This window comes from Botryllus schlosseri, chromosome 13 (genome assembly GCF_051294905.1).
Source record: "Botryllus schlosseri isolate E-star chromosome 13, Bs_hap1, whole genome shotgun sequence".
In the NCBI taxonomy this organism is placed as follows: Eukaryota; Metazoa; Chordata; class Ascidiacea; order Stolidobranchia; family Styelidae; genus Botryllus; species Botryllus schlosseri.
The window spans coordinates 24,182,299-24,204,737 of NC_137248.1; the positions used below are offsets into that span (position 1 = coordinate 24,182,299).

General features: G+C 41.2%; 2 protein-coding genes across 3 annotated transcripts; both read right to left on the minus strand.

The window, feature by feature from the left end:
- Window positions 1–6,203: 6,203 nt before the first annotated feature.
- LOC145454317 (DNA (cytosine-5)-methyltransferase 3B-like) lies at window positions 6,204–10,287 on the minus strand (the record flags this gene model as incomplete). Its single annotated transcript, XM_080332310.1, is given in 2 exon segments — window positions 6,204–7,886; window positions 9,029–10,287. Coding segments are annotated over 2 exon segments (1,416 nt in total), but the record flags the coding sequence as incomplete, so codon positions are not given.
- An 8,591-nt stretch (window positions 10,288–18,878) lies between these two features.
- Window positions 18,879–22,220, minus strand: LOC145453691 (uncharacterized). Of its 2 annotated transcripts, XM_080331668.1 has the most exons (6): window positions 21,749–22,220; window positions 21,144–21,348; window positions 20,970–21,082; window positions 20,755–20,915; window positions 20,488–20,620; window positions 18,879–20,401 (listed from the first exon to the last, which is right to left on the minus strand). In XM_080331668.1, exons 1-6 carry the CDS (start codon window positions 21,923–21,925, stop codon window positions 20,186–20,188), a joined length of 1,005 nt encoding a protein of 334 aa, XP_080187794.1. In that variant the 5' UTR covers window positions 21,926–22,220; the 3' UTR covers window positions 18,879–20,185. The 2 variants fall into 2 exon arrangements, with proteins under 2 accessions (XP_080187794.1, XP_080187793.1); XM_080331667.1 differs by having other exon boundaries at window positions 20,755–21,082.
- Between the last annotated feature and the right edge of the window lie 219 nt (window positions 22,221–22,439).

The following is a 22,439-nucleotide window of genomic DNA, read 5'->3' on the forward strand; positions in this document are numbered from 1 at the left end:
GGTCATCTAGTCTGCGCCCCCGTTTTTTTTCTCCTCCATGCTATCCGTGATTGCTGAGCGCCTAGCAGGATAGCTGCGGATACCATTTTTCGAGTCTTTGGTATGACCCGGCAGGGGATCGAACCCACGACCTACCGCTCGAGAAGCCGGACGCATAATCATTACACTATCTCGCTCGGTGTGCATTGTGTGAAATTGTATTACGAACTAATAATGTGTATTATATTACATAATTATAATATTATCTAACCTGAACCCTAACACTAATCCTAACCCTAATCCTAACCCTAATTCTAACCTAACCCTAACCTAACCCTAACCCTAATCCTAACCTAGCCGAATTTACCGAGGGCCGAATTTACCGACGGCCGAATTCACCGACGGCCAAAGTGACCAAGGGCCGAATTCGACGGGCCGAATTTACTTTGGGGCGAGTTTACTGGCAACCGTCCGTATACTTCGTAGTTTGTTATTGTTGCCATTGATACAATGCGAATTTCATGGTCTGTGATTTTGATTGTTGCGTCATACTTTGCCTTTTTGGTTTTGCTTTTAAATCTGTTTAAATCCCTTCAGTGTGCCGATAACTCTTGAAAAGAGGCACCCGAAAAGTATTCAAGTTTAATAAATATACTGCTACAATGGATGTTGTATTGAAAACAATAAAATGTTTCTTGTCATCGTCGTGCGCATTCGAAATATCCTTTCGTTAAAGTAATGAATCTGGGATCGGGGCCTACGATTGGCCTCTTGATTATCACATTTCTGGATAGCGGTTCTTGGGTGATGTGAAACATCGAATGACATTAGAGGCTAGAAGCTATTTATTATCAAAAATCAGAGCACACTCGGCTCTGTTTGTAGCGAGTGGGTAGTGGGTAGAGTGGGGCAACGCGCGTACCCTAAGCGGGAAACGTCATAATATCCACCAAACTAGTCAAAACGAATTGAATTTCGGAATTTGTAATTTGTAATTCACAAAGTTCTCTGTTGCTACTGAAGTATGGGAAACAGTTTAGCGTGACTGAATTATATAGTTCTGAAGCAGCACGCATAGAACACCGATGTAAATTGGCTAATTATTAGATGTGGTGACTGTTTAGTAAGGCCTTAAGGCCCCTCGTTATCCTGGTTCGTACCGGATTTTCACTGGCACGACGAATAAATGATTGATAAAATGATTATTTTATGTTGTGATTGTCAGGTTTCCATGAATATGTAATTTAGATTGTAATTGAGCAAAATTTTGATCAAATTACAATTACAATTACAATTAAACAAAATCGAAATGCTTCAATTACAATTACATGATAAAATGTAATTATTACATTCAGCTCAATTACAAATTACAATTGATCCAACTCTGGTTTGTGGTATGTATGATGTTTTTCAACTGCAATGGTCATTTAAGCAGGCCCATATACAACATTATGATTCCAAATCGGCAGCACGGCCAACTTTTGTATGACATCGCTAATGCGGATCAGATGACGGCGAGCAGCCTTAGCCTTCTTGTGAAGACGGAACAACAAAAGACAATGGAAAATATAAAACCGAAATAAAGACCTCAAATAAAATATTTCTTCATTTTTCCTTTCGACGTTTTCGTTCAGCAATCTGTATCAAACAACTGAATATCACACCAAAGGAAAAAATGAAATATGTATGGTAGAATTGCAACGGCCAACATGGTGCAAACGCTCTCCCCTTCCCGATTGCTCTTGCTGCTGTTATACACGTGTTTATGTGCATTAATCAGTTAGTTTGCGGGCATGTGTGTGTGTGCGATTAGGGGGGTTGTGCCACATCAGACATGAACCTTACCGCACGGCACTTGGTTCATCGTTCAACTGCGAGAAATATCCATTATCACAGAATTTTATATTCTAATACTGCCCATCTTGAAACGGGCCCCGATCGTTATTTGGTGATTCTTTACTCAACATCTGGACCTGCCGTTTAATACCAGACGGAGTAGATTCCTTGAATACCAATAATTTACTTGGAAAAAAATAAATGACAATATTCAACAATTGAAAATGTATAAATGTATATTACCACCGAATAACATGGTAGCGCATAGAATAGTGGTACTTTCCACCGCTGCGACACCGCTGCATTACAACGGAGTGAGCTCCGTCACTGCCTGTAAATCTACTGTTGCATGCAGAAACCAGCACATCGCTGAGAGTGTAAACCGGGGGTTGTAAGTGACATCTTATTGGCGCCTTATGTTAAGGTAGCAAATGATATGTCGAGGGTCTCCTGCTTAATGTGTGCGATCTAGGGGTAATTAATTACTCTCTCTCATCAAACCCACTTTCCCTTGTCCCTGGTTTCATTGCAACGTTAGACGGCCGATACATATTTACTTTCCACAGTGACTCCTGTAGAATTGTTAGGCAATATTTCCTAACATCTTCGTCGATATTGATTATATAATCTCGGAGAAATTATCACGGATACTGCGCTAGTGAAAGCTAATTAAATGGACGCGTTTGATTGCTCGAACGATTGTAGCTACAGCTTGCTCATATCTGAAGTTATATTTACTACACAATTAGATACACGCGCCGGTCATTTCAACGATGCATTATTATGGAAGGCCTTGTACCATGATCTCTATGGCGTTGTCTTCAAATAAATATTCTGTCTCCCTCAATCGTGCCGCCATCGTTCTAATCCAGTGGTTCCCAACCTGTGGTATGCGTACCACTAGTGGTACGCGAAGGTCTTCCAGGTGGTACGCGAGTAGATTCTGTTTTTTTTTTTCGACCGAATGGAGTTAGTTCAGGTGGGATTGATTTTGAATTTTTTGAAGTTTTTTGACTAATGGTAAAAAGACAATGCCATGCATCCCATCAACCCTGGTTGATAATGCTTAGTTTAATAAAGTTTGTTATTAGTTGTGGCGATTTTTTTGACATGTCAAAATATGTCAACATTTTGTAGACACAGCCAAAATATTTTTGACTCCTCCATTTCGTTTGTATCGTAGATTTTGCACTGTCGGTGAACTTATCATTTGGTATTTTACAGCTTGTAGCCTACTTTATAGGCCTACCGTTATAGACGGCCCATTGTCTGCTCATCGTGAATCATAAACGGCCAAACGAAACAAATAGGTTGACAATTGACATGGTGTTATGGTCAACGTACCGCAATATCCTAACTGGAGCAAGACTGCTTGGGCATTGTCTGGTTCTGATGTCAAGAAGCGCATGATGAAAAATTGTGATGTAGACAGCATTGTCATAATGAAGCAGCACGGTGTGTCACCAGCAGTGTACGCCCAACTTCAGTTTTGTCAACCAACAACTGCTGCTGTTGAACGTTCTTTCTCCATTCTTGGCAAGCTACTTAGTAAGGACAGACACTTTCTACCCCAGAATGTAGAAAAGTATCTTTCGTTGTACTACAACAAGTTTTAATTACCTCTACCATAATACGTATTGTGACTACTGGAATTCTTCATAGGGCCAGATATCGTTAAAATAAAGTTTTATCATGTACATATTTGTCAGTTTCCAAGTCAAAAACGCCTTTTCAGGCCAAACTACTTCGTAAGGACATACTCTCCCATCCAGAAATGAATATAAGTAGTACAATTTTAACGTCATGTGCAAAAGCACCTACTTTGCATACGTGAGGTCAAAATTTGCTCAAAATTAAGTTTTTTCAGGTCAAAATCCTCCATTTTTCGGTAAAAAATGGCCATAGCTATTACACCCACATAGGTCAATTACGTGATTATGACGTCATAAATGGTGGAAACAGTTTTGACCGCCTACGGCGTGCGTAACTTGTGTAGGTGGTACGCGAGCATTGCATAAAACCTCGAAGTGGTACGTGGGTGGGAAAAGGTTGGGAAACACTGTTCTAATCGGAGCTATTCCTCTTCTACACATTTGTGTTACTCGGAGAGACCACGCAGCACAACGTTTATTCAAGCAACCTATATTGTACGTTCTGAGACCATTTCAAACCAGGGATATTCTAAGGTACAGGAACGATATCGACTGTGATGTTTTCATATTTAGTGCGAACGGCACCCGAACAGAAATATATAGGATTATATTTCGACACGTACTCGAAGTTCACGATTGTCGGCGATATAACGATATGAATTGTGAATTGTCGCCGATAACTTAGGCGCATTGTACAATTCAAGGGTATAAAGCGCTACTATGGATGACGCCAATAAGCATATGAGCATCCTCTCTGTTTCGAGGATTAATAACTACATTGGAGATATGGCTCCTTCCCGTATCCATACCCCGAGAATTAATCCTCTGTGCACAATTTCTTTGTTCCTTACTTACATCATTTGGAAGTAATACAGCAGATAGATTTTACCATGTTCTTTACATCAAGACGTCGCATGTCGTATGTCCACTTGTCCTTTAAGTATGAACAATTGAACATATAGGCCTACTAATATTATCATCACATCAAATCATGAAAAATGCATATTTGCAGAGTCTAATCCTCTCATACTTATCATTGCAAGTAGGAAAGATGCATTGAATCATAGTCTCAATATTTGTTATTTCTGTATGGGTGACATTCCAATGTTCAGATTAACTAAAATATGACTTTACACTGTATATCCGGTCATGCCATCTCTTCTTAAAGCACCTGTTCTGTATTGCAGTAAGTTGTCACTGCCAAGACTACCAGGAAAAAAAGCTCAAAGAAGACTCGATAGCTCTTAAAAAATGACTTCGATGACGACTTCAACATCTCCCGTATAGTGATAAATGCGGAACCACACAGACTATACTCAGAGTGGTGGAATTGCATCATGATGGGGGATTATTTGCGGTTCATAATTCCAGCACATTTCCCAATCTATATTGATATTGATATTGATTTATTTTTACGAGAAGATTTGAATACTCATTGGTAAACAAAAATATTCCTTGCTTGTTTATTTCGTCTGTATTTACAAATTGTCTTCTTTTTTGTAGGTTCAGGCATACTTGGTTTGTTATTACCGAATTACGGCTATTTGATGTTCACCTCAAGCACATTTATTGGTATAGGAATCTTATTGTCACAAATTGCAATATATTGAGAGAATCCGATGAAAATACGAATGAATGGGGTATTTTTGTGTTCGATATGTGGAAATGAATACATTTATGCAGCACAGTTTCGTTCCGCCGATCTAATTGTGTTTTACATTTCTCACATTCAGTACAGACTGACCAACTAAAACATTTAATATAGGCTGTTAGTATAAATGTAACCTAGTTTGATTTAATAAAATGAAATAAAAACGTCCAAATTCGGTGATATCTTATAGAGCCAGTCTGAAGAACCAATGCCATTTTCGAGCTCAGCGCCCCCGATTTACCCTAAAATCGTTCCCACCTACCATGCTGAAATGTTTTTGTTGCCCAATGTTATTCTCCATTAATAGGCTACCGTATTCACGATTCCAGTCAGCAGTCATCAATAACAAGCATTGAAACGGGTACAAATCGAAGTAGATGCATAAAACGTCTTCTGTAATAGTTTGATTTGTGACGCCAGATTATTGATTATACTTCCGCGCTGAATCTTTTACCAACTGCATACATTGATATTAGTTTCGTAGCTGAGATAGAGAGATGCTGAAATTGCTCCAGTCTGCCATGAAGTGTCTTGACCTGGAAACGTTTCTGCAATTTCTAATACCTATTCGATTTACTCCATGATTGAAATATTAACAGTTGTACTACGAGGATAATAATGCTCCAAGTGCTTACTGCACCGCAATGTACGACATTTTTGAAAGGTAAATTGCTATACCTAAATGGTGTATCGTACTACCTATGAATTGGATGAACGTAGTAAGGCAGTGGTTCCCAACGGGGGGGGGGGGAATTCCCTCCTTGGGGGGAATTTCGAAACTTTTAGGGGGGAATTTGGCTTTAGCGTTGTCACGTAAGATACACTGGGTTCGCAACATTTTTCGACTTTTATGTTGGAACTGCAAAGTATGAAGCTAGTTCTTTGAAGGTCTCTTTTGGTGGATTTTTATCTAGATATATATTTACATGCCTCTATATGTCTATAATCTTCCACTCCTTGAAAAAGTGAGGCGTGAGGCGCGCGAGAGGATGTCGATGGGCCCGCGACAGCCTCTCTACCAAATTGCTACCAAGCAGGGAAAAGTCGAGGAGAATTCAGCACAAAGGGCCGCTGGGGAAAATGTTTACATGAAATTCATTGATTCAACTCAAGGCCATCGCAAAAGCGAATTTGGTGATTTATTTGTAGTCAGGAGCTACCCGACCAGTAAAAAACAGGCCAAATTTAGAGTAATTTTACCACCACGGAAAGTGATGACCTAATTTCTTTTGATTTAGATAAATTTTTGATAACAATCAGTGGTGGCCCCACGATTAGGGGGTCCCGGGCGAGACTTCCAAGGGGCACTATAAGTATGTAATCGCAGCTTTTTGGAGACTTCACCCCTAGAATCCCCTTGCTTCTATTATTACCAACAAATTAATGCGCCATATGGACCGGAATTACGTCACTCACATGTATGACACTGTGACACGGTTTTGAAGCAGGCTTCAATGTTGAATTGTTGAATTGTCGGGTGACATTAGTAATAAGCCAGAACACCACGTCAAGGTTTGATTATCGGGTTATGGAACTTTTGTAACAAATGCAGAGATTTGATGATTGACCCATACGGAACCGGCTTTTTGATTGGTACACGGATTTCCACGTTTATTCCCTGTAATCCTTGAAAAAGCACTTAAACAAAAAGATGGGGAATCCTTCGACGAAGGGCCCCTGGGCGACCGCCCACACCAGAAGCCACCACTGATAACAATACACCTAGTGTCGAATAATTGATATGGAAGTTGTCAGTCGTACTTTACGAAGGTGTCATGCGGTCCGCATTCAACAGTTAGGTCATATCTAAATACGTTTTCGCATGTATTGCTCAGGCAACAAATGGCTGCGCGTCAAAAAGCACCTTTTTAGTAACCGGGCAACTTTTCCCTAGGGGGAATTTCGGCTCAAATATCGGCAATGGGGTTCACGAGACGGAAAAGGTTGGGAACCACTGTGGTAAGGCCAAAAGGGTCTACGCAGTTTGTGTGCAAAAATATACAAATCCACTCTTCGTCGTGGTTCAAGAATTAGCGGGTCGTTGGGCATTAAGCATTTGCTGATTATCCAAAAGACAATGAGGTTCCTCTTCGAGCTCATTTATAGAAATCTCCTTCCTAATTCTTTACAATTCAGTGCTTAATGTTACCATGCTATTAATATCATTTCTACCTGTAGGCCACGTTGGGCGTTGGATTGATGTGCTCCACCAAGTCGTTTTGACTCACTCCATTTTATCTCAATCGTGTGAATATCAAACTGATCAATTCTTACTACACACTGAACATTTTGCATTTCACTTTGTGTGCATTTGAAACAGAATTCCAAGCTTTTCGTATGTTACGATCGTCAAGAACGAGCAATTATTGACCTGGAAGTAAATTTGACAGATTGATCTAAAAATCAAATGGCACTTCCATTCAAGTGAGCTTTATAAAAATACGTTATGGTGCGCAGCGCGATATGTATCCAATTTGCGAAATCCCACATATCGAAAGAATTGAACAATGTTCCTCATCACGATACATACTTTAAATTCATCCGACAGTCTATTCAAGTAGAACCATACCAAAAGTCGGCAAATAAAGCGATCCAACTTGTAGCGATATATTTAATTCCACCACAGAATCACCCCGTCCATTGATTCCGGTTGCAAGTTCGCGAAGTATTCTTTCAGTGGCGCCAGAATAATCCTCACGACCGGAACAGACCACGATCTGCCGAGCAGAGCCAAACGTTCGCGAGGCCCTAGATCAGGGGTGGGCAAACTTTTGAGATCGCGGGCCGCATTCAACATTTGAATCCATTCGCGGGCCGCACTATATAAAATTGGCATTATAAGCCACAACGCAATATTGGTATTTGATTATATAGTGAGGACAATGCCTATTTAAAACAATCCAACATTGCTTTGATGATATCGTACACGCGTCAGAAACAGTGGCGAGATTTCATAGGCTGGTGGGCCTCAATAACCAATGTGTCAAACTATAGAGATGAAAGGGATTGAAATTTAAATCTGTGGATAGCGTTCTGTCCATAGATTTACTAATTCCACTTTGGGTTCATTTCCAGGACACATAATGCTGACAGCACCATAACCATGTTAGCTTCGAACACGCTTCTACTACATAAAATACAAATACCCTAATTATACGCAAACGAATCTACCTAAAACACGCGCGAATCGTTTTCTTTTTATAAGCACATCACTGAAATAATTAAAACCGGAGTGGCCAATCTGAAATCACTATCGTGATCCGAATTATGTCTATCTCGTTTAGGATTTCTGTGATGTTGAGCAGTTTAAACCTCTCAAACTGCTTGGGCCATGACAGTCAGGATGTCGCACCGGACATTAAACATATAATATAATATATATTATTAAAATAATATAGGAAGTATTTACCTTAGAACAGTGGTTCTCAAACTTTGTAAGACACGCCCCCCGATGGTAAAAGATTTCTCGCCCCCTTTTATCGTCATATCACAAAACGCAAACAGGATGCTAACACACCTAACGGATAGTTTGATGGCATGGAAGGTTCCGACTGTGGATGAGAGATTTTTGAATATGAAAATTCAGACTAAATATAGAGCAATAATTACGAATGGAAAAGAAATCGTGCGGATCGCGAAAAAAAAATTCAGCTAAGCTCAACTTTGTGCCCTCCTTCAGATGCTTTCACGCCCCCCAAGGGGAGTGGGATGCCTGATTTAGAACTGACTTAGAATTATCATGGCGAAATATACAAAGAAAAATATTAATCAATAAGTCCCTGCATTAATTCGATTTTTAGTACGCATTGCATTAATATTTTTGATAAGTTTCTCTAGACTCTCGCGGGCCGCACAGAACGGCGTGAAGGGCCGCATGCGGCCCGCGGGCCGTAGTTTGCCCACCCCATGCCCTAGATTGTTGACGTCGGTGTAATGCTCCGGTACCCCAAATATTTTTTCTACCTCAGTCGTCCACAAGATGTCTTCCTTTCCATGGTGAACCACTGGGGCTTGCCTCGCCTGTCCTTGGTACAGGCATGTAAATTTTGTAGTGATCGTATTCAACTTTTCGACCGTGGCTTTACGGTCTGGCTCCAAACAGTTTTGTACCTTGAGGCGATCGTTGGCGCCAGGTCCAATTTTACGGTTCCGCAGTCCGGGGATATTTCCCCAGAAAAGCCGCGGTCTAGCGGCAGCGCTGACATATCGTGCGTCGGTCATCCTGGGTTCGCATTGCAAAAATCGAGATATTCACTGCTTCTCGATTGCTTTCATAGAAACCACGTTTTCAAACAGCCAGAAGAACGGTCGATCTCTGTATCTTCCATTAGCACCGCGTGGCGGCTCTATAGTCTTTAGTACCCGGTAAAAGTCGAAGAACAAACACCCACTTCCTTCCGCATCAATAAGCCCCTTTCTTCGTGGATTGGCCCCCGATAAGTCATTGCAAGGACTGCCGCCCAACAGTAAATCAAATGGACCCAGTTCATAGACATAATCATCGGAAAGTTTTGTGATATCCCCGATGTGAACTACCTCTGAGTGCCTATTTTGCACTAAACGGATTGCATCTTCGTCTATCTCGGAGGCGACGAACGATCCGATGTCGAGGCCAAGCTGCTTTAGTGCCACCATACCAGTTGCTATGCCATCAAATAGTGATAAAACTCGGATAGGTCTCCTGGAGGTGATTGGAGTTGGTTTCGGGACGTGAAATCCGGGATAATTCGAATCGTCAATGTTTTGAAACAAAGCCTGAATTTCCTCCTGACATCCCTCACGCCTTCTAAGCAGAGAATTGTTTATAGGCTGGCAAAAGAAGCATATCCACCGCTTGGACAACACCGCCTCTTGGAAATAATTCTTCTCAGTGGCACTATCAACACAAGTTTTGCAGTAGCACCTTCCGCAATCTGGAACATCGCAAAGCAACACCTTCTTTCCTGTACAACATACGGAACAGCAGGAGTGGCATCCGTCGTAATCATATTTGAAGAAATTTTCTTGGAACAATATTCTGTGCTCCGCACATAGTCCTCCCATGAACAGGGGATGCTTAGCAACGATATTGAAGTCACCACAAGATAGACAGATACTTTGTAAATCAATCTGACCCTCTTTCACTTTGGCAAATGCTACTACTTTGGAAGCTATCGGCGATTTTCCATTTCAAGGCTTCATGCACTTTGTCGACGAGGCCGAGATGCTGATTTGAACATCATCTAAACATAAACTGTCATAATTTTGCTGTCTGGCAACAGACTCTTCGAGCTGGAACGGGTCACCTGATAGGCTGCTTTCGCCGAGAGATAAAACGGAGTCGGACAGTACGCTGTTCCGAGTCCTGGGTAGATTGTTCTTAGTGAAGGTTGCTTGCCGACGGAGCGTGTCGTTGACTGCGTAGCGGTTACTCCACACTCGTTTCAACCTTTGCAAATATACCGGGGTGAATACCGCAATCCTGAATTCCTCTTCCAGATTCACGATATCGCAAATCAAATACAAAATCGCTTCGAAGCTACTCTCGTTCGGCCGTCTTCCGCGTAGGATCTTATCCATAGCTTCGATGAGGCTATCCTCAAGATCGTATGAAATGTTGTGTTTCCCGATTGAGTCCATCCTTTTCTCCGAAGTTCCTTCGAATAAGTATCAATTGATTACTGATATAAGACACTGCTAACAAAAGCTGACGGTATCAATCATGCGCCAAACTTTAGGTGTCACATCTACACTGGTTTGGAAGGTCGACCTAATCCCTAGCGCAAATGCTCAGTTAGAGTGATTAGTATCAAGGTGTGAAAATTCCGATAAATACATAGAAATAAGAGCATATAACGAACTGCAGTCCGCCACACGTTAATATATGATTAATTTGAAAGAGTGATGGCCAACACACCTTGTTAAAACTAAGTTTCCTGAACACCTTGTAAAGTTCCAACTACATCCCGTAGAACATGGCGAAACTACAGGTAAAATCAATATTCATATTTCACGCAACAATAGCACTCATTTCCGGAGTTATTATTGCTATGTTTTCCGTATATATTGGCTTGCACTTTCAATAATACAGAAATCCACAGTATGATAACAATATGGTTACCGGCAACATAACATTTAAGGACTCTACAGTAATTACAGAGTGAGTATGTGTTCACCACAGCCAAAATCCGGTCAAATTACTAATATCCGTTTTAATTCAAATCCAAGAAGATCCACTTCTCTGCAGTATGCATATTGCATACTACATATCATTCGCCCACTGTTTACCAACGCGTGATGGAGAATTGAGAACGGCGGAATCGAACTTCACAATTATTCGGGGTTTGGTTCTACTATAAATTGTGTGGACAAATAATGACACTATGATTCAATGCATCCTTCCTACTTCTAATGATAAGTATGAGAGGATTAGACTCTGCAAATACGCATTTGCTATGATTTGATTTGAATATGTTATTAGTATATGTTTAATTATTCATACTTAAAGGACAAGTGGACATGCGACGTCCTGATATACAGAACCTGATAAAATCTATTTGCTGTATTACTTCCAAATGATGTAAGTAAGGAACAACGAAATTGTGTTCAGAGGATTAATTCTCGGGGTATGAATGCGGGAAGAAGCCATACCTCCAATGTATTTATTGATCCTGGAAACAGAGAGGATGCCCACTGCTTATTGGCGTCATCCATATTAGCGCTTTATATCATTGAGTTGTACAATGCACCTATACTAAGTTATCGGCGACAATTCAAAAGTCACATCGTTATATCGCCGACAATCTTGAACTGCGAGTACGTGGTCGAAATATAATCCTACATATTTCTGTTCGGGTGCCGTTCACGCTAAATATGAAAACATTTCAGTCGATTTAATTCCTGTACCTTAGAATATTCCTGGTTTGAAATGGTCTCAGAATACAATAAGGTTGCTTGAATAAGCCTTGGATGCGTGGTCTCTCTGAGTAACACAAATGTGTAGAGTTGGAATAGCTTCGATTAGAACTATGGGGGCACGATGTAAGTAGACATAATATCTCTTCGACGGTAACGCCATAGAGATCATGGTGCAAGGCCTTCCATAAATATGCATCGTTGGAATGACGCATATATTTAATTGTGTATAGTAAATATAATTTCAGGTATGAGCAAGCTGTTGCTCCGATTGTTCGAGTAACCAAACGCGTCCAGCATTCACAAGCGCAATATCCGTCGATAATTGCTCCGAGATTATATAATCAATATCGACAAACATGTTTGGAAACATTGCCTGACAATTCTACGGGAGTCACTATGGAAAGTAAATTTGTATCGTTTTACGTTGTAATGAACCCAGCGACAAGGGAAATTGGGTTTGATGATAGACAGTAATTACCCCTAGATCGCACACATTAAGCAGGAGAACCTCAACATATCATTTGCCCCCTGAACATATGGCGTCAATAAGATGTCACTTACAACCCTTGGTTCACGCTCTCATCGATGTGCTGATTTTTGCATGCCACAGCAGGTTTACAGGCAGTGACGAAACTCATTCCTTGGTAATGCGAACATCACCCGTTATTCGTCCGTTGATGCATCGGTGGAAGGTACCACTATTCTATGCGCTGCTATGTTATTCGCTGGTACTGTACAATTGTACATTTATAAATTCTCTACTGTTGAATAATCTTATTCATTTTTTGTGCACGTAAATTATTGGTGTTCGAGGAATCTATTTGGTATGGTATTAAACGGCAGATCCGAATGTTGAGTAATGAAAGAATCACCAAATAACGACCGAGGCCCGTTTCAAGATGGGCAGTACTGGAATATAATATTATGTAATAATGGATATTTCTCGCAGTTGAACGTTGAACCAGTTGAACCAGTGCCGTGCGGTGAGGTTCATGGCTGATGAAGCACAACCCCCGTCCCCCATCCATCACACATACACACACGCATGCAAAGTAACTGACCAACAGACACAAACATGTGAATAGCAGCAACAAGAGAAAGCGGGCAGGTGAGAGCGTTTGCACGATGTTAGCCGTTGCAATTCTACAATACATATTTCAATTTTTCCTTTAGTGAAATATTCAGTTATTTGATACAGATTGCTCAACGAAAACGACGAAAGGAAAAACGAAGAGATATTTTATTTGAGGTCCTAATTTCGGTTTTATATATTACATTGTCCTTTGTTCTTCCATCTTCACAAGAAGGCTAAGGCTGCTCGCCGTCATCTGATCCGCATATGCGATGTCATACAAAAGTGTAGAAGTTGGCCGTGAAGTCGGCAGATATGGAGTCATAATGCTGTATATAGGCCTGCGTAAATGACCATTACAGTCGAAAAACATCATACATGCCACAAGCTACAACAACGCAGGCTATGTAGGTATAGCTATTAGGCCTACATATCACAATTCAAGGTACGTGTATTGAAGGGAAGTACATCACAGTTATACATGAGCAATGCAATGCTTCGCATTACGAACATCTCAACTCCACGTTTCATACAACCGAATTGGATAGTACAATTCATTGTGCTGTGATTATCCCATTGTTGACGAATAGTGAGCGTAACAGATTCGATTATGGAGCACATGTCTATTGTTTCTCTGCGCTGTCACTGTGCCTGTACGTAATAAAGTAGAATTTCAAATTCATTGGCGAATTTGAGGAAATGCTGGTGTTCTGACATTGTTAATATTCAGACTTTCGGAATCAGTGCGTCAATAGCATTTGATTAGTACCAGTTATTATAAATTCTGAGCTGTTTATGATGAATTGCATTTTTGCTGGTGAAGAATGACACGCCCAGGCCTCATCTGTACCTCACCTATCCTTTCGCGCTGTATTTTGAACAATAAATATGGAAATGTTGGGTGAAAAAATGTTCAAATTTAGTTATTCATGAACATCGACGGAAAATATATATAATATTCAAGTATCGTGATGTCATAATCATTGAAGGTCTGCACAATTGTCCGATGCTCATCCTGACGATGGGTGAGGCACGGCCTCACTTGCCTCCCCAATGAACAAACGCGCCACTATTGCCTACAATGCACTGAATACAGATATTGAGAGCTTCCAATACGAATAACTGCACATAACAGCTCGGATATCATATATATTAGCGGAGCGGTTGATTTTTAATACTTTGATGTGGAGACCGAGTTCAATTTTTCAAATCTTTGTCTGGTTTAAGTGAGTACAAATGCGACCCCCAGAGTAAAATAATGCCCCAGATTTGATGTCGCGTGGATCAGATATGCTTCATAGATCTGCGTTTCGTACAACTACATTCTGCGCGTTCACTGTGTCATACATGCCCGTAAAAATGTAGCATATTCATATTAAAATGCATCCCTTTTTATGTATGAAGCTTGTGTCGCGAAAGGCCACAGCAGGGATATATATATATCCCTGTGCCGCAGATTAACCGACTCTTTTGAGTGGTTTTGTTGGTCGCAAAGCCAGGCCCCAAATGGATCGAGTAATGATCCGGGGAATCTTTGTCTAAGTAAAATACCACTTTACACTCATGGACAAATTTTGTGTCACATGATGCTACGTAATTCCATTTTTATTTGACTCATTTTTTCATGCCACTTTGTGTTTTAACTGACGCTAAAAGTTCCAACATTGAATTATTTTATTTTTGGTATGATCGATGCTTTTAAATATCACCCCTTATTATTTATTCGCATTGTAGCAATGAAAAATACCCATAGTTTTTAGAACTGTCAAGTACCTTTTCGAGATAGAAATATCTGTAATCACTTGCACGTTACGATTTTATACAATTATGAACCAATAAAACAGTGGCTGGTATCGGCGATAAATTGGCTCTATTTTTATGTCCCCAGTGTTCAGTTGCGACGTGATCATGGCCCTGCGTATGCGTTGCTAGAAATACAAGAATTTGAACGATAAACTATGGAACGTCTCGAATTTGGTTCATCTACCATTCGGGTTTCCAAGGATACGATTCCGGATCATCGCATAAAAAACGGTTATCGAATCGCCGCACCGAAGCTAATCACCGCTTCAAAGCAAATGGCAGACTATTAAATTTTACCGCAAATAGAAACTACTCCGAAAGTTCGCATTTGATGGATATAAAATACCAAATGACCTAGCGAGGCTCTGGACATTTTGCATTGTATTCTTTGAGGCACTCGCTAGTCCTGTCCGCAAGTGTCTGCTACCCGATATGGTTTCCGAAAACCGAATTCCGTCCAGATGTATTAGCCACACCGTTATCAGAAAGGTGACCTGCAACTCATCGTCGGAATAGTGGACTCTAATGCGAAAAGTTATTTTATTATCCTGTATGTTCTGATGAAATAGACTTACTACTTTTATTCAATAACTTATATTTTTGCCATTGCAGTTTATCCGCCAAGCAGACGCGTCGGCTCCGGCAGGGGGTCGGTGGATGGAAACCGTCGGCTCCGGGCTATGATCGTAAGGCTGAAGGTAGGTTAGTTCACGTTATGGCCATGATAATTCAGGTTCGAATCTTGGTCACAGCAGCCTTTTATTACATCAAAAACCATCACTTTGGCTTCTTGCTAAGTACAATTTAATCTATGTTAATAGAAAAGCAGCTAAATCAGAGGTTCTTAATCTTTTTGTCTTCGCGTACCCCTTATGGACGGTCACGGATCCCCGCGGACTCCGAAGTTTTTGTTCAAATTTAGCTCAATTATCGTGCAATAGCCATCTGTCTGGTACAAATGATATCTATATAGACTAGTAGTCCATAGTCCATAGTCCTAGTGGCGTAAAGTTAATGTTTTCGCTTTAGCCGTGATAAAGTTTTTTCAATTTTACTAATGGGAATGAGGTATTAAGAAATCTCATTTCGAAAGAATTTATTAGTCATAGCTTTTTCGATCGCCAGTATCTGATGCTACCTGCTAAGTTGACTCGAAACCAGGGGCGGGCAACTTCTCCCGTCGGCGGGCCGGATATAGAAAAATTAGGTACTTGGCGGGCCGGATTTCTTAATCGATAGATTTTATTCGCCCATTTATTCAGTTATACAAGGAATAAATCGTATTTAAAGAATGTATTTTAACGACAGCAATCTCATTTCAAGCGATTTCTTGCCGATAATGACGATGACAATGAGGAATTGAGAACCGCATTGTCATGCAGCAGTAGTTCTCAAACTTTTAAAACACGCCCCTTTTTTGATAGTGAAAAATTCTGCGCCCCCTTCCTTATCATGATAATCATGATATATTAATGAGATAAATCAGAATGCTAGCCATCCCAACGGATAGTTTGATGGCATTAAAGGTTATAGCTATTGATGAGAGAGTTCTCAAATATGAAATTCGTAGGCCTACATTAGACAGAGTAATCACCATAAGCTGGAGGTAAATCGCGCGGGGCGCGAAAAAATTTTCAGTTAACTGTGACTTCGCGCCACGTTCAAATACTTTCCCGTCCCCCAAGTTGAGAACCGCTGTCATACATGCACCGCCATATCTGCTTCTCTCTCATCAATCAATACAAGGTGCAATCCTAAATTATGATTTTAAGACGTTCGATAAGCCCTGTACCTCAAATTTAGTAGGTGGCGAGATAGCGTAGTTGTATAATCCACAGCTACAAAACCAATGTGTTGCGGGTTCGAGTCCGACTCCAGAATTCCTACCTACTTGTTGGAGCTTTATCTAGGCTCCTCCTCGCCATCTCATCAGCATGATTACTAAGCTGTATCACACAAAAGCCTGGACTTGTGCCGTGCTACCAGCAGTTGGCGGTTACGGAATGATAAATATGCCCGTAAGCTCCATTCTCGCACGCTGCGCAGGGCGCACACCGGGATATAATAACACACAGTCACTAAAATTGGACGTAGTAAGCAAGAAGTGGGATATCTTGGCAGAATGATGGGCCGCTGGCCACATTGTCATTGGGCTCGAAAGTCACGTGACTTGTGGTTCGCTGGGGCCAAACCACTATCTTAGATAGGCGCTGCCCGTGTTAATGTCCGATATTGGTCTGTTTTCAATTCGTATTTTCTGTCTTAGTAAGGTTGTTTGTAGTACAGTTGGAAGTTTTATGGTATCATCGTAGTATAATTAGCGAGTTTCAGGGTTTTTAGATGGTTACTAGAATATTTTATGTTATTTTACAGTGTCTCAAAATGCCACAGTGTTGGGTGCCACAATGTCGTAATAGAAGAGAAACCAATCCAGAGTTGTCTTTCTATCGACTTCCGAAATGCAAGAAAGCCATGGGAAAGTGGCTGAAATTAATAAGGCAAGGGGTGGATGATAAATTGTATTTAAATTATTAAAGGCTCTGCTTGTAATCAATGGCAATTATTTTGAGATGAACCACTTGAATTAGATTTTTGTAATTTATTTTAGGAGAGAGAAAGGGTTTACGCCAACGACAAATACAAGAATATGCAGCTGGCATTTTCCAATGGCAAGGTGGCAGGACCTACTAGATTTGAGTGGAACGAAGGCAAGAGAATAGACTGCAGTAGCCCTGAGAAAAGAATGAGGATATCCACCCCCCAAAAAAAAACATTCAGATTTGTTGACCACAAATAGTGAATGTGCTACACCTACAAGGATACATGCAGTTAATGATGATGTGGAAGAAATGAAAAAACAAATAGCTATTTTCAGGAAACGTGTGTTAGCTCTTGAGAAAGAAAAAGAATTACGTTCAGACAATATAAAGTTAAAACAGGCCAATCACAAGCAATTCATCGACAGTTTCAAAGATAGTGCAGAGAAGATAGCTATGTATATACTTCGTTACCGGACAAAAAAACTTTCGACATAGTTGTTGCAATGATACAGCGGTTTACGGTTAAGTATCATTCCAACTGGAATGTTAAAATCCTCTCAATCGAAGACCAAGTGTTGCTAACTCTGATGAAATTAAGACTCAACTTGCCAAATCTAGATTTGGCTGTTCGCTTCAATGTTAGTACAGGCACTGTTACCAATGTTTTTCTAAGTTTGATTGAGGTCATGCATGCCATTTTCCACTCAGGTATGATGGTCAAAAAGTTTCCGTCATTGCTCAAATGCCAGATGAGTGCTCCAGAGTGCGAACAGCCAAACCCAATGATCTTGGCAAAAATTGTCAAACGTTTAGCCACTACAAAAAAGGTAACACACTGAAAGCATTAGTTGGAGTCGCACCTAATGGAACGATAACGTTTGTGTCGGAACTTTATGCAGGCTCCACGTCAGATAAGGCCATTACAAAAGATTGTGGAATCCTTGACCTATTGAAACCTGGGGACTTGATTTTAGCTGACAAGGGGTTTGCAATTCACAGCATACTTCCTCCAGGACTTACTGTGAACCATCCATCATTTTTAAGCAATCCTCAATTCACTCCTCAGGAAGTATCAGCCAACAAAGAGTTATCGCGAGCCCGTATTCATGTTGAAAGAGCAATACAGCGAATTAAAGTTTTTCGTATCTTGGAGTTCATTCCACACCATTATCGACACCTATCCAGCAAGATCTTTAAGTGTGATTCATGCTTGGCAAATCTGCAGACCCCAATCATCCAAAATGCTTGTAAATAGTTATTTTATTTATAGTATGTACCTATTGTTTTTTAGGCAAAATCCTTTGTTTAGTTGATAACAATCCTACTCTTTCTTTAGATACTTATGCTTTTGAGTATATATTGAATCAAGGTAACGATGGATGCAAGACTGCGCTGTCAAACTGTCCTGTATTGAATACTTCTTCAACTTGGCAAAAGGTTCGCTGCAATATAGCCTGGATAACACAGAAATCATAAAAGATAACTTATCTGGATCATCGTGACGTATTGCATGATGTGCTTGGTGACTCTGCCAAGAGCTGCACTCTGGAAGACATTTTCTTCTTTATTGCCATAAAAAAACACTCGGCTGCTCTGTGCGAACAATTCAAGCCCCTACCAACTTTTGAAGTCGTCCCCATGTGCAGTTGCAGAACTTGGTAGGCAGACCGGCTTAGGAAAAGGAGGCGCCAAGCGTCACAGGAAGGTGTTGCGTGATAACATCCAGGGAATCACCAAGCCCGCCATCCGTCGTTTGGCTCGTCGTGGCGGAGTGAAGCGTATCTCAGGACTCATCTACGAAGAGACCAGAGGTGTGCTGAAGGTCTTCCTCGAGAACGTCATTAGAGACGCTGTCACTTACACTGAACACGCCAAGAGAAAAACCGTCACCGCTCTGGACGTGGTCTACGCCTTGAAACGTCAAGGACGAACTTTGTACGGGTTCGGCGGATAAGCGACTCGCTACTGCGATCACAAGACAACAACGGCTCTTTTCAGAGCCACCCGAACTTGTTGAAACTCTATAGAGAATATTTTGGTCGATCGTATCGTACATAATTATACTACTACTGACCAATCAACAGACTCCGATCCGCTTTTCAATAAACCACCCGACTTGTACAAAGTGTACAGACTAGAACCGCTATACTAACTAAATGGGTATAGTTTGTAACTACAAGTCTCGCCGTCGCGATATTGCGACAGCCAGCCAGCCTGCCCGTACTCTATAAGCGTAAACATCAACTTTGGATGGCTCTGAAAAGAGCCGTTAATAGTGGAGGTGTTGACGACACACGCCAGCATTTACTTCTTCTTGGCTGAGGTCTTTTTGGCAGCCTTCTTGACGACTTCCTTCGGCAACTTTTTCGAAGCGGGTCTCTTGGCAGCTGGCTTTTTGGCGGCGCTCTTCTTGACATTTTCCGATTTCTTGGCCGCGGCTTTCTCGACGGGAGTCTTCTTCGCTTTGGGCTTTTTGGCCGCAGTTTTTTTGGTCGATTCCTCGCCGACTCTCAGAGTTCAAGCGATAGCAGGAGAGGCAAAAAGGTATTCCTATAAAAGTCTCTCAGGAGAATTAAATTGTTCTCCCAGTCACTATCCTTAGGTATTCTCTCGACCAACAGTTCTGTTGGTGTCCAAACCACAAAATGGCATAACTCCGCGTTTGCCAAATGTAAGCTGCCCTGCACCTGGTCATAGTATACTCGTGATTTTTATCGAGTACCAAATGATCCCCAGCTATTTTCAAAAAGAAGTCCTATTTCGTCATGGCCAAATCCATCAAGGAGGTTGATTTTGCGGAATAGGGACACTTCACCTCTATTAATTCATTTTCATTAATGATGCCGTCGGGTGATGTTCCAAGCATGCCAGTGGGATCGATAAATAGCCCACATTGTGATATTTCACAATTTACTTGCTCGGCATATTGATGCAGGGCGTCGGATTCGTGCACGACTCCCCACTTTATAGCCTGTAATGATATTGTCGAAGGTTTACAGCCTGCAACTAACCTACGTTATCTCAATTTGTGTTTAAACCAAGTGTCATAATATTTACTGGAGCGTTGGCTGCAGACGAATATTGACCAAGTAGAGTCTTCATCAATGAGTCGGAGTAACGACCTCTTTTAATGGACTGAAGTACCTTTCCAAAGTTGCTTGATGTAACTCTACCTTGTCTCATTTGGTGCCTGAAAATTGTTGAGAAATACCGAGTGTTCACTCTCACGATGAAATGGTGTGTGCTATGTGAAACAGCTTAGCAATACAGCTCAATGACCCGCCATTACAATTGGGTGAATAGACCAAAAAGTCATTCATTTACCAGATCTGGTTGTTGCGTTGGCCTTTCGTCAAAGTTAACACGGAAGTTTGCTCATTACCGTCCAAACGGAGAAGTGATAATATTGAGCCTATTCGCTCCTTCTCATTGTCGACACTGTAAGTTTCTTGCAGAAAATGTGCAACTGTTTTGTCATTCAATGTCTGTAAGAGGTGAGAAATTAGCATCAAAACTGCAACATAAAACATAGTACTTACAGCAGCAGGTTCTTCGGATAAGAGCCAACCAAATCCTGTAGGTCTATTCAAATTTGCTAATCCCTCTTTGAAAAATAGGATGTCATCGTCGTTCACGTCACGATCAGTAGTAGCTGAAATATATTGTTCACGTCGAAATACAATGCTGCATGCCATTCAAAAAAACACTTATACCTTGTCCTTGATTTGGCCAGATTTGAGAAATTCTTTTACCAGCGCTTTCAATTTGCTTTCTCGGCTTTATCCACTGGCATTCAACATCGGTGCGTGTTATATTTTTGCATAGCCAAAGAAGAACTGCAGCCATATGGTGGCACTGGAATTGGCCATTTGGACAGCCGCAATGTGCGCGACAAATCTTCTGATCAGTAATGTGGATCTGAGACAAAACCATGTCATATAAGAGAGAGAGAGAGAGAGAGAGATACGGTATTCTTATTCGCCTGCACCATCGAGATGCTTTGACGACAGAGATGCGATACGGCCTTTATAGTAAGGTCATCTGGTCCGCACCCCCGGTTTTTTCTCCTCCATGCTATCCGTGATTGCCGAGCGCCTAGCAGGATAGCTGCGGATACCAGTTTTCGAGTCTTTGTTCTGACCCACGACCCACCGATCGAGAAGCCGGACCCACAACCATTACACTATCTCGTTCGGTATGAGTCAATAAGATGCCAGAGGTGTTGTTACTCAAGTACGAGAAATGCTGTAAATTTCCACTGAATTTCAAGTAGAGGTAATCTTTCACAAAGCTTTCTGGTAATTTAGCTGTTACCAACCTCAATGTCGTAAACTTTCTGCTCGTAGCTGGACTGAATACGGCCCACCGCTCTACCGTCACCACCATACTTCGCTGATACTAAATGATCGCTGTCTAAAGCAGTTTGACCTCTTCTAACCAGATTCGGGTCAGTTTTAAAGAAATCACATATCGTAAAAGTAGTTACCAAATCCATCTGAAAGGAAATACATTGTATTACTTATACGGTAATGTCAGTGTTACTGTTGCTAAATGTCTATTCCTAACGAACTACTGTCTCTCTATACGTTACCCATGCTATGCGGAAGGTTTATTAGCAATTTTATCAGTTCAGTCTAATCCTAACGAACTACCGTCTCTCTATACGTTACCCTCCATTTGTAAGCAAATAAATTCTTCTTGCAGCTAGCACTTTCGTTACACGAACACCAGAATTGACGAGAAACTCCGAACAGTGGCACAAATTGTGAATTGGAACTGCGTTCACAGAATACCAAAAAAAGTGCTTGGCCCCAAACGGCGGTTGTCATGAAAAAAAGTCACGTGACTTTCGAGCCCAATGTAAGACGGGAATCTGTCCGCGGGCCGGACAAAATGCCGTCGCGGGCCGTATGTTGCCCGCCCCTGCTCTAAACGATCAGAAAATCGTCAGATCCGTTACTTTCTTCCAGATTGAGTTCCGTCGAGCCACAGTCCTTCATCAATTCGCA

Excerpts from the sequence above, each read along its gene's own strand:
- LOC145453691 (XM_080331667.1), bottom strand. The coding sequence starts at position 21,925 with ATGGATTTGGTAACTACTTTTACGATATGTGATTTCTTTAAAACTGAC. Across the intron at positions 21,083-21,143 it reads CTGGCCAAATCAAGGACAAG|CTACTACTGATCGTGACGTG; the intron begins GTATAAGTGTTT and ends AATATATTTCAG. Across the intron at positions 20,402-20,487 it reads CGTCTGCAGCCAACGCTCCA|GCTATAAAGTGGGGAGTCGT; the intron begins GTAAATATTATG and ends ATATCATTACAG.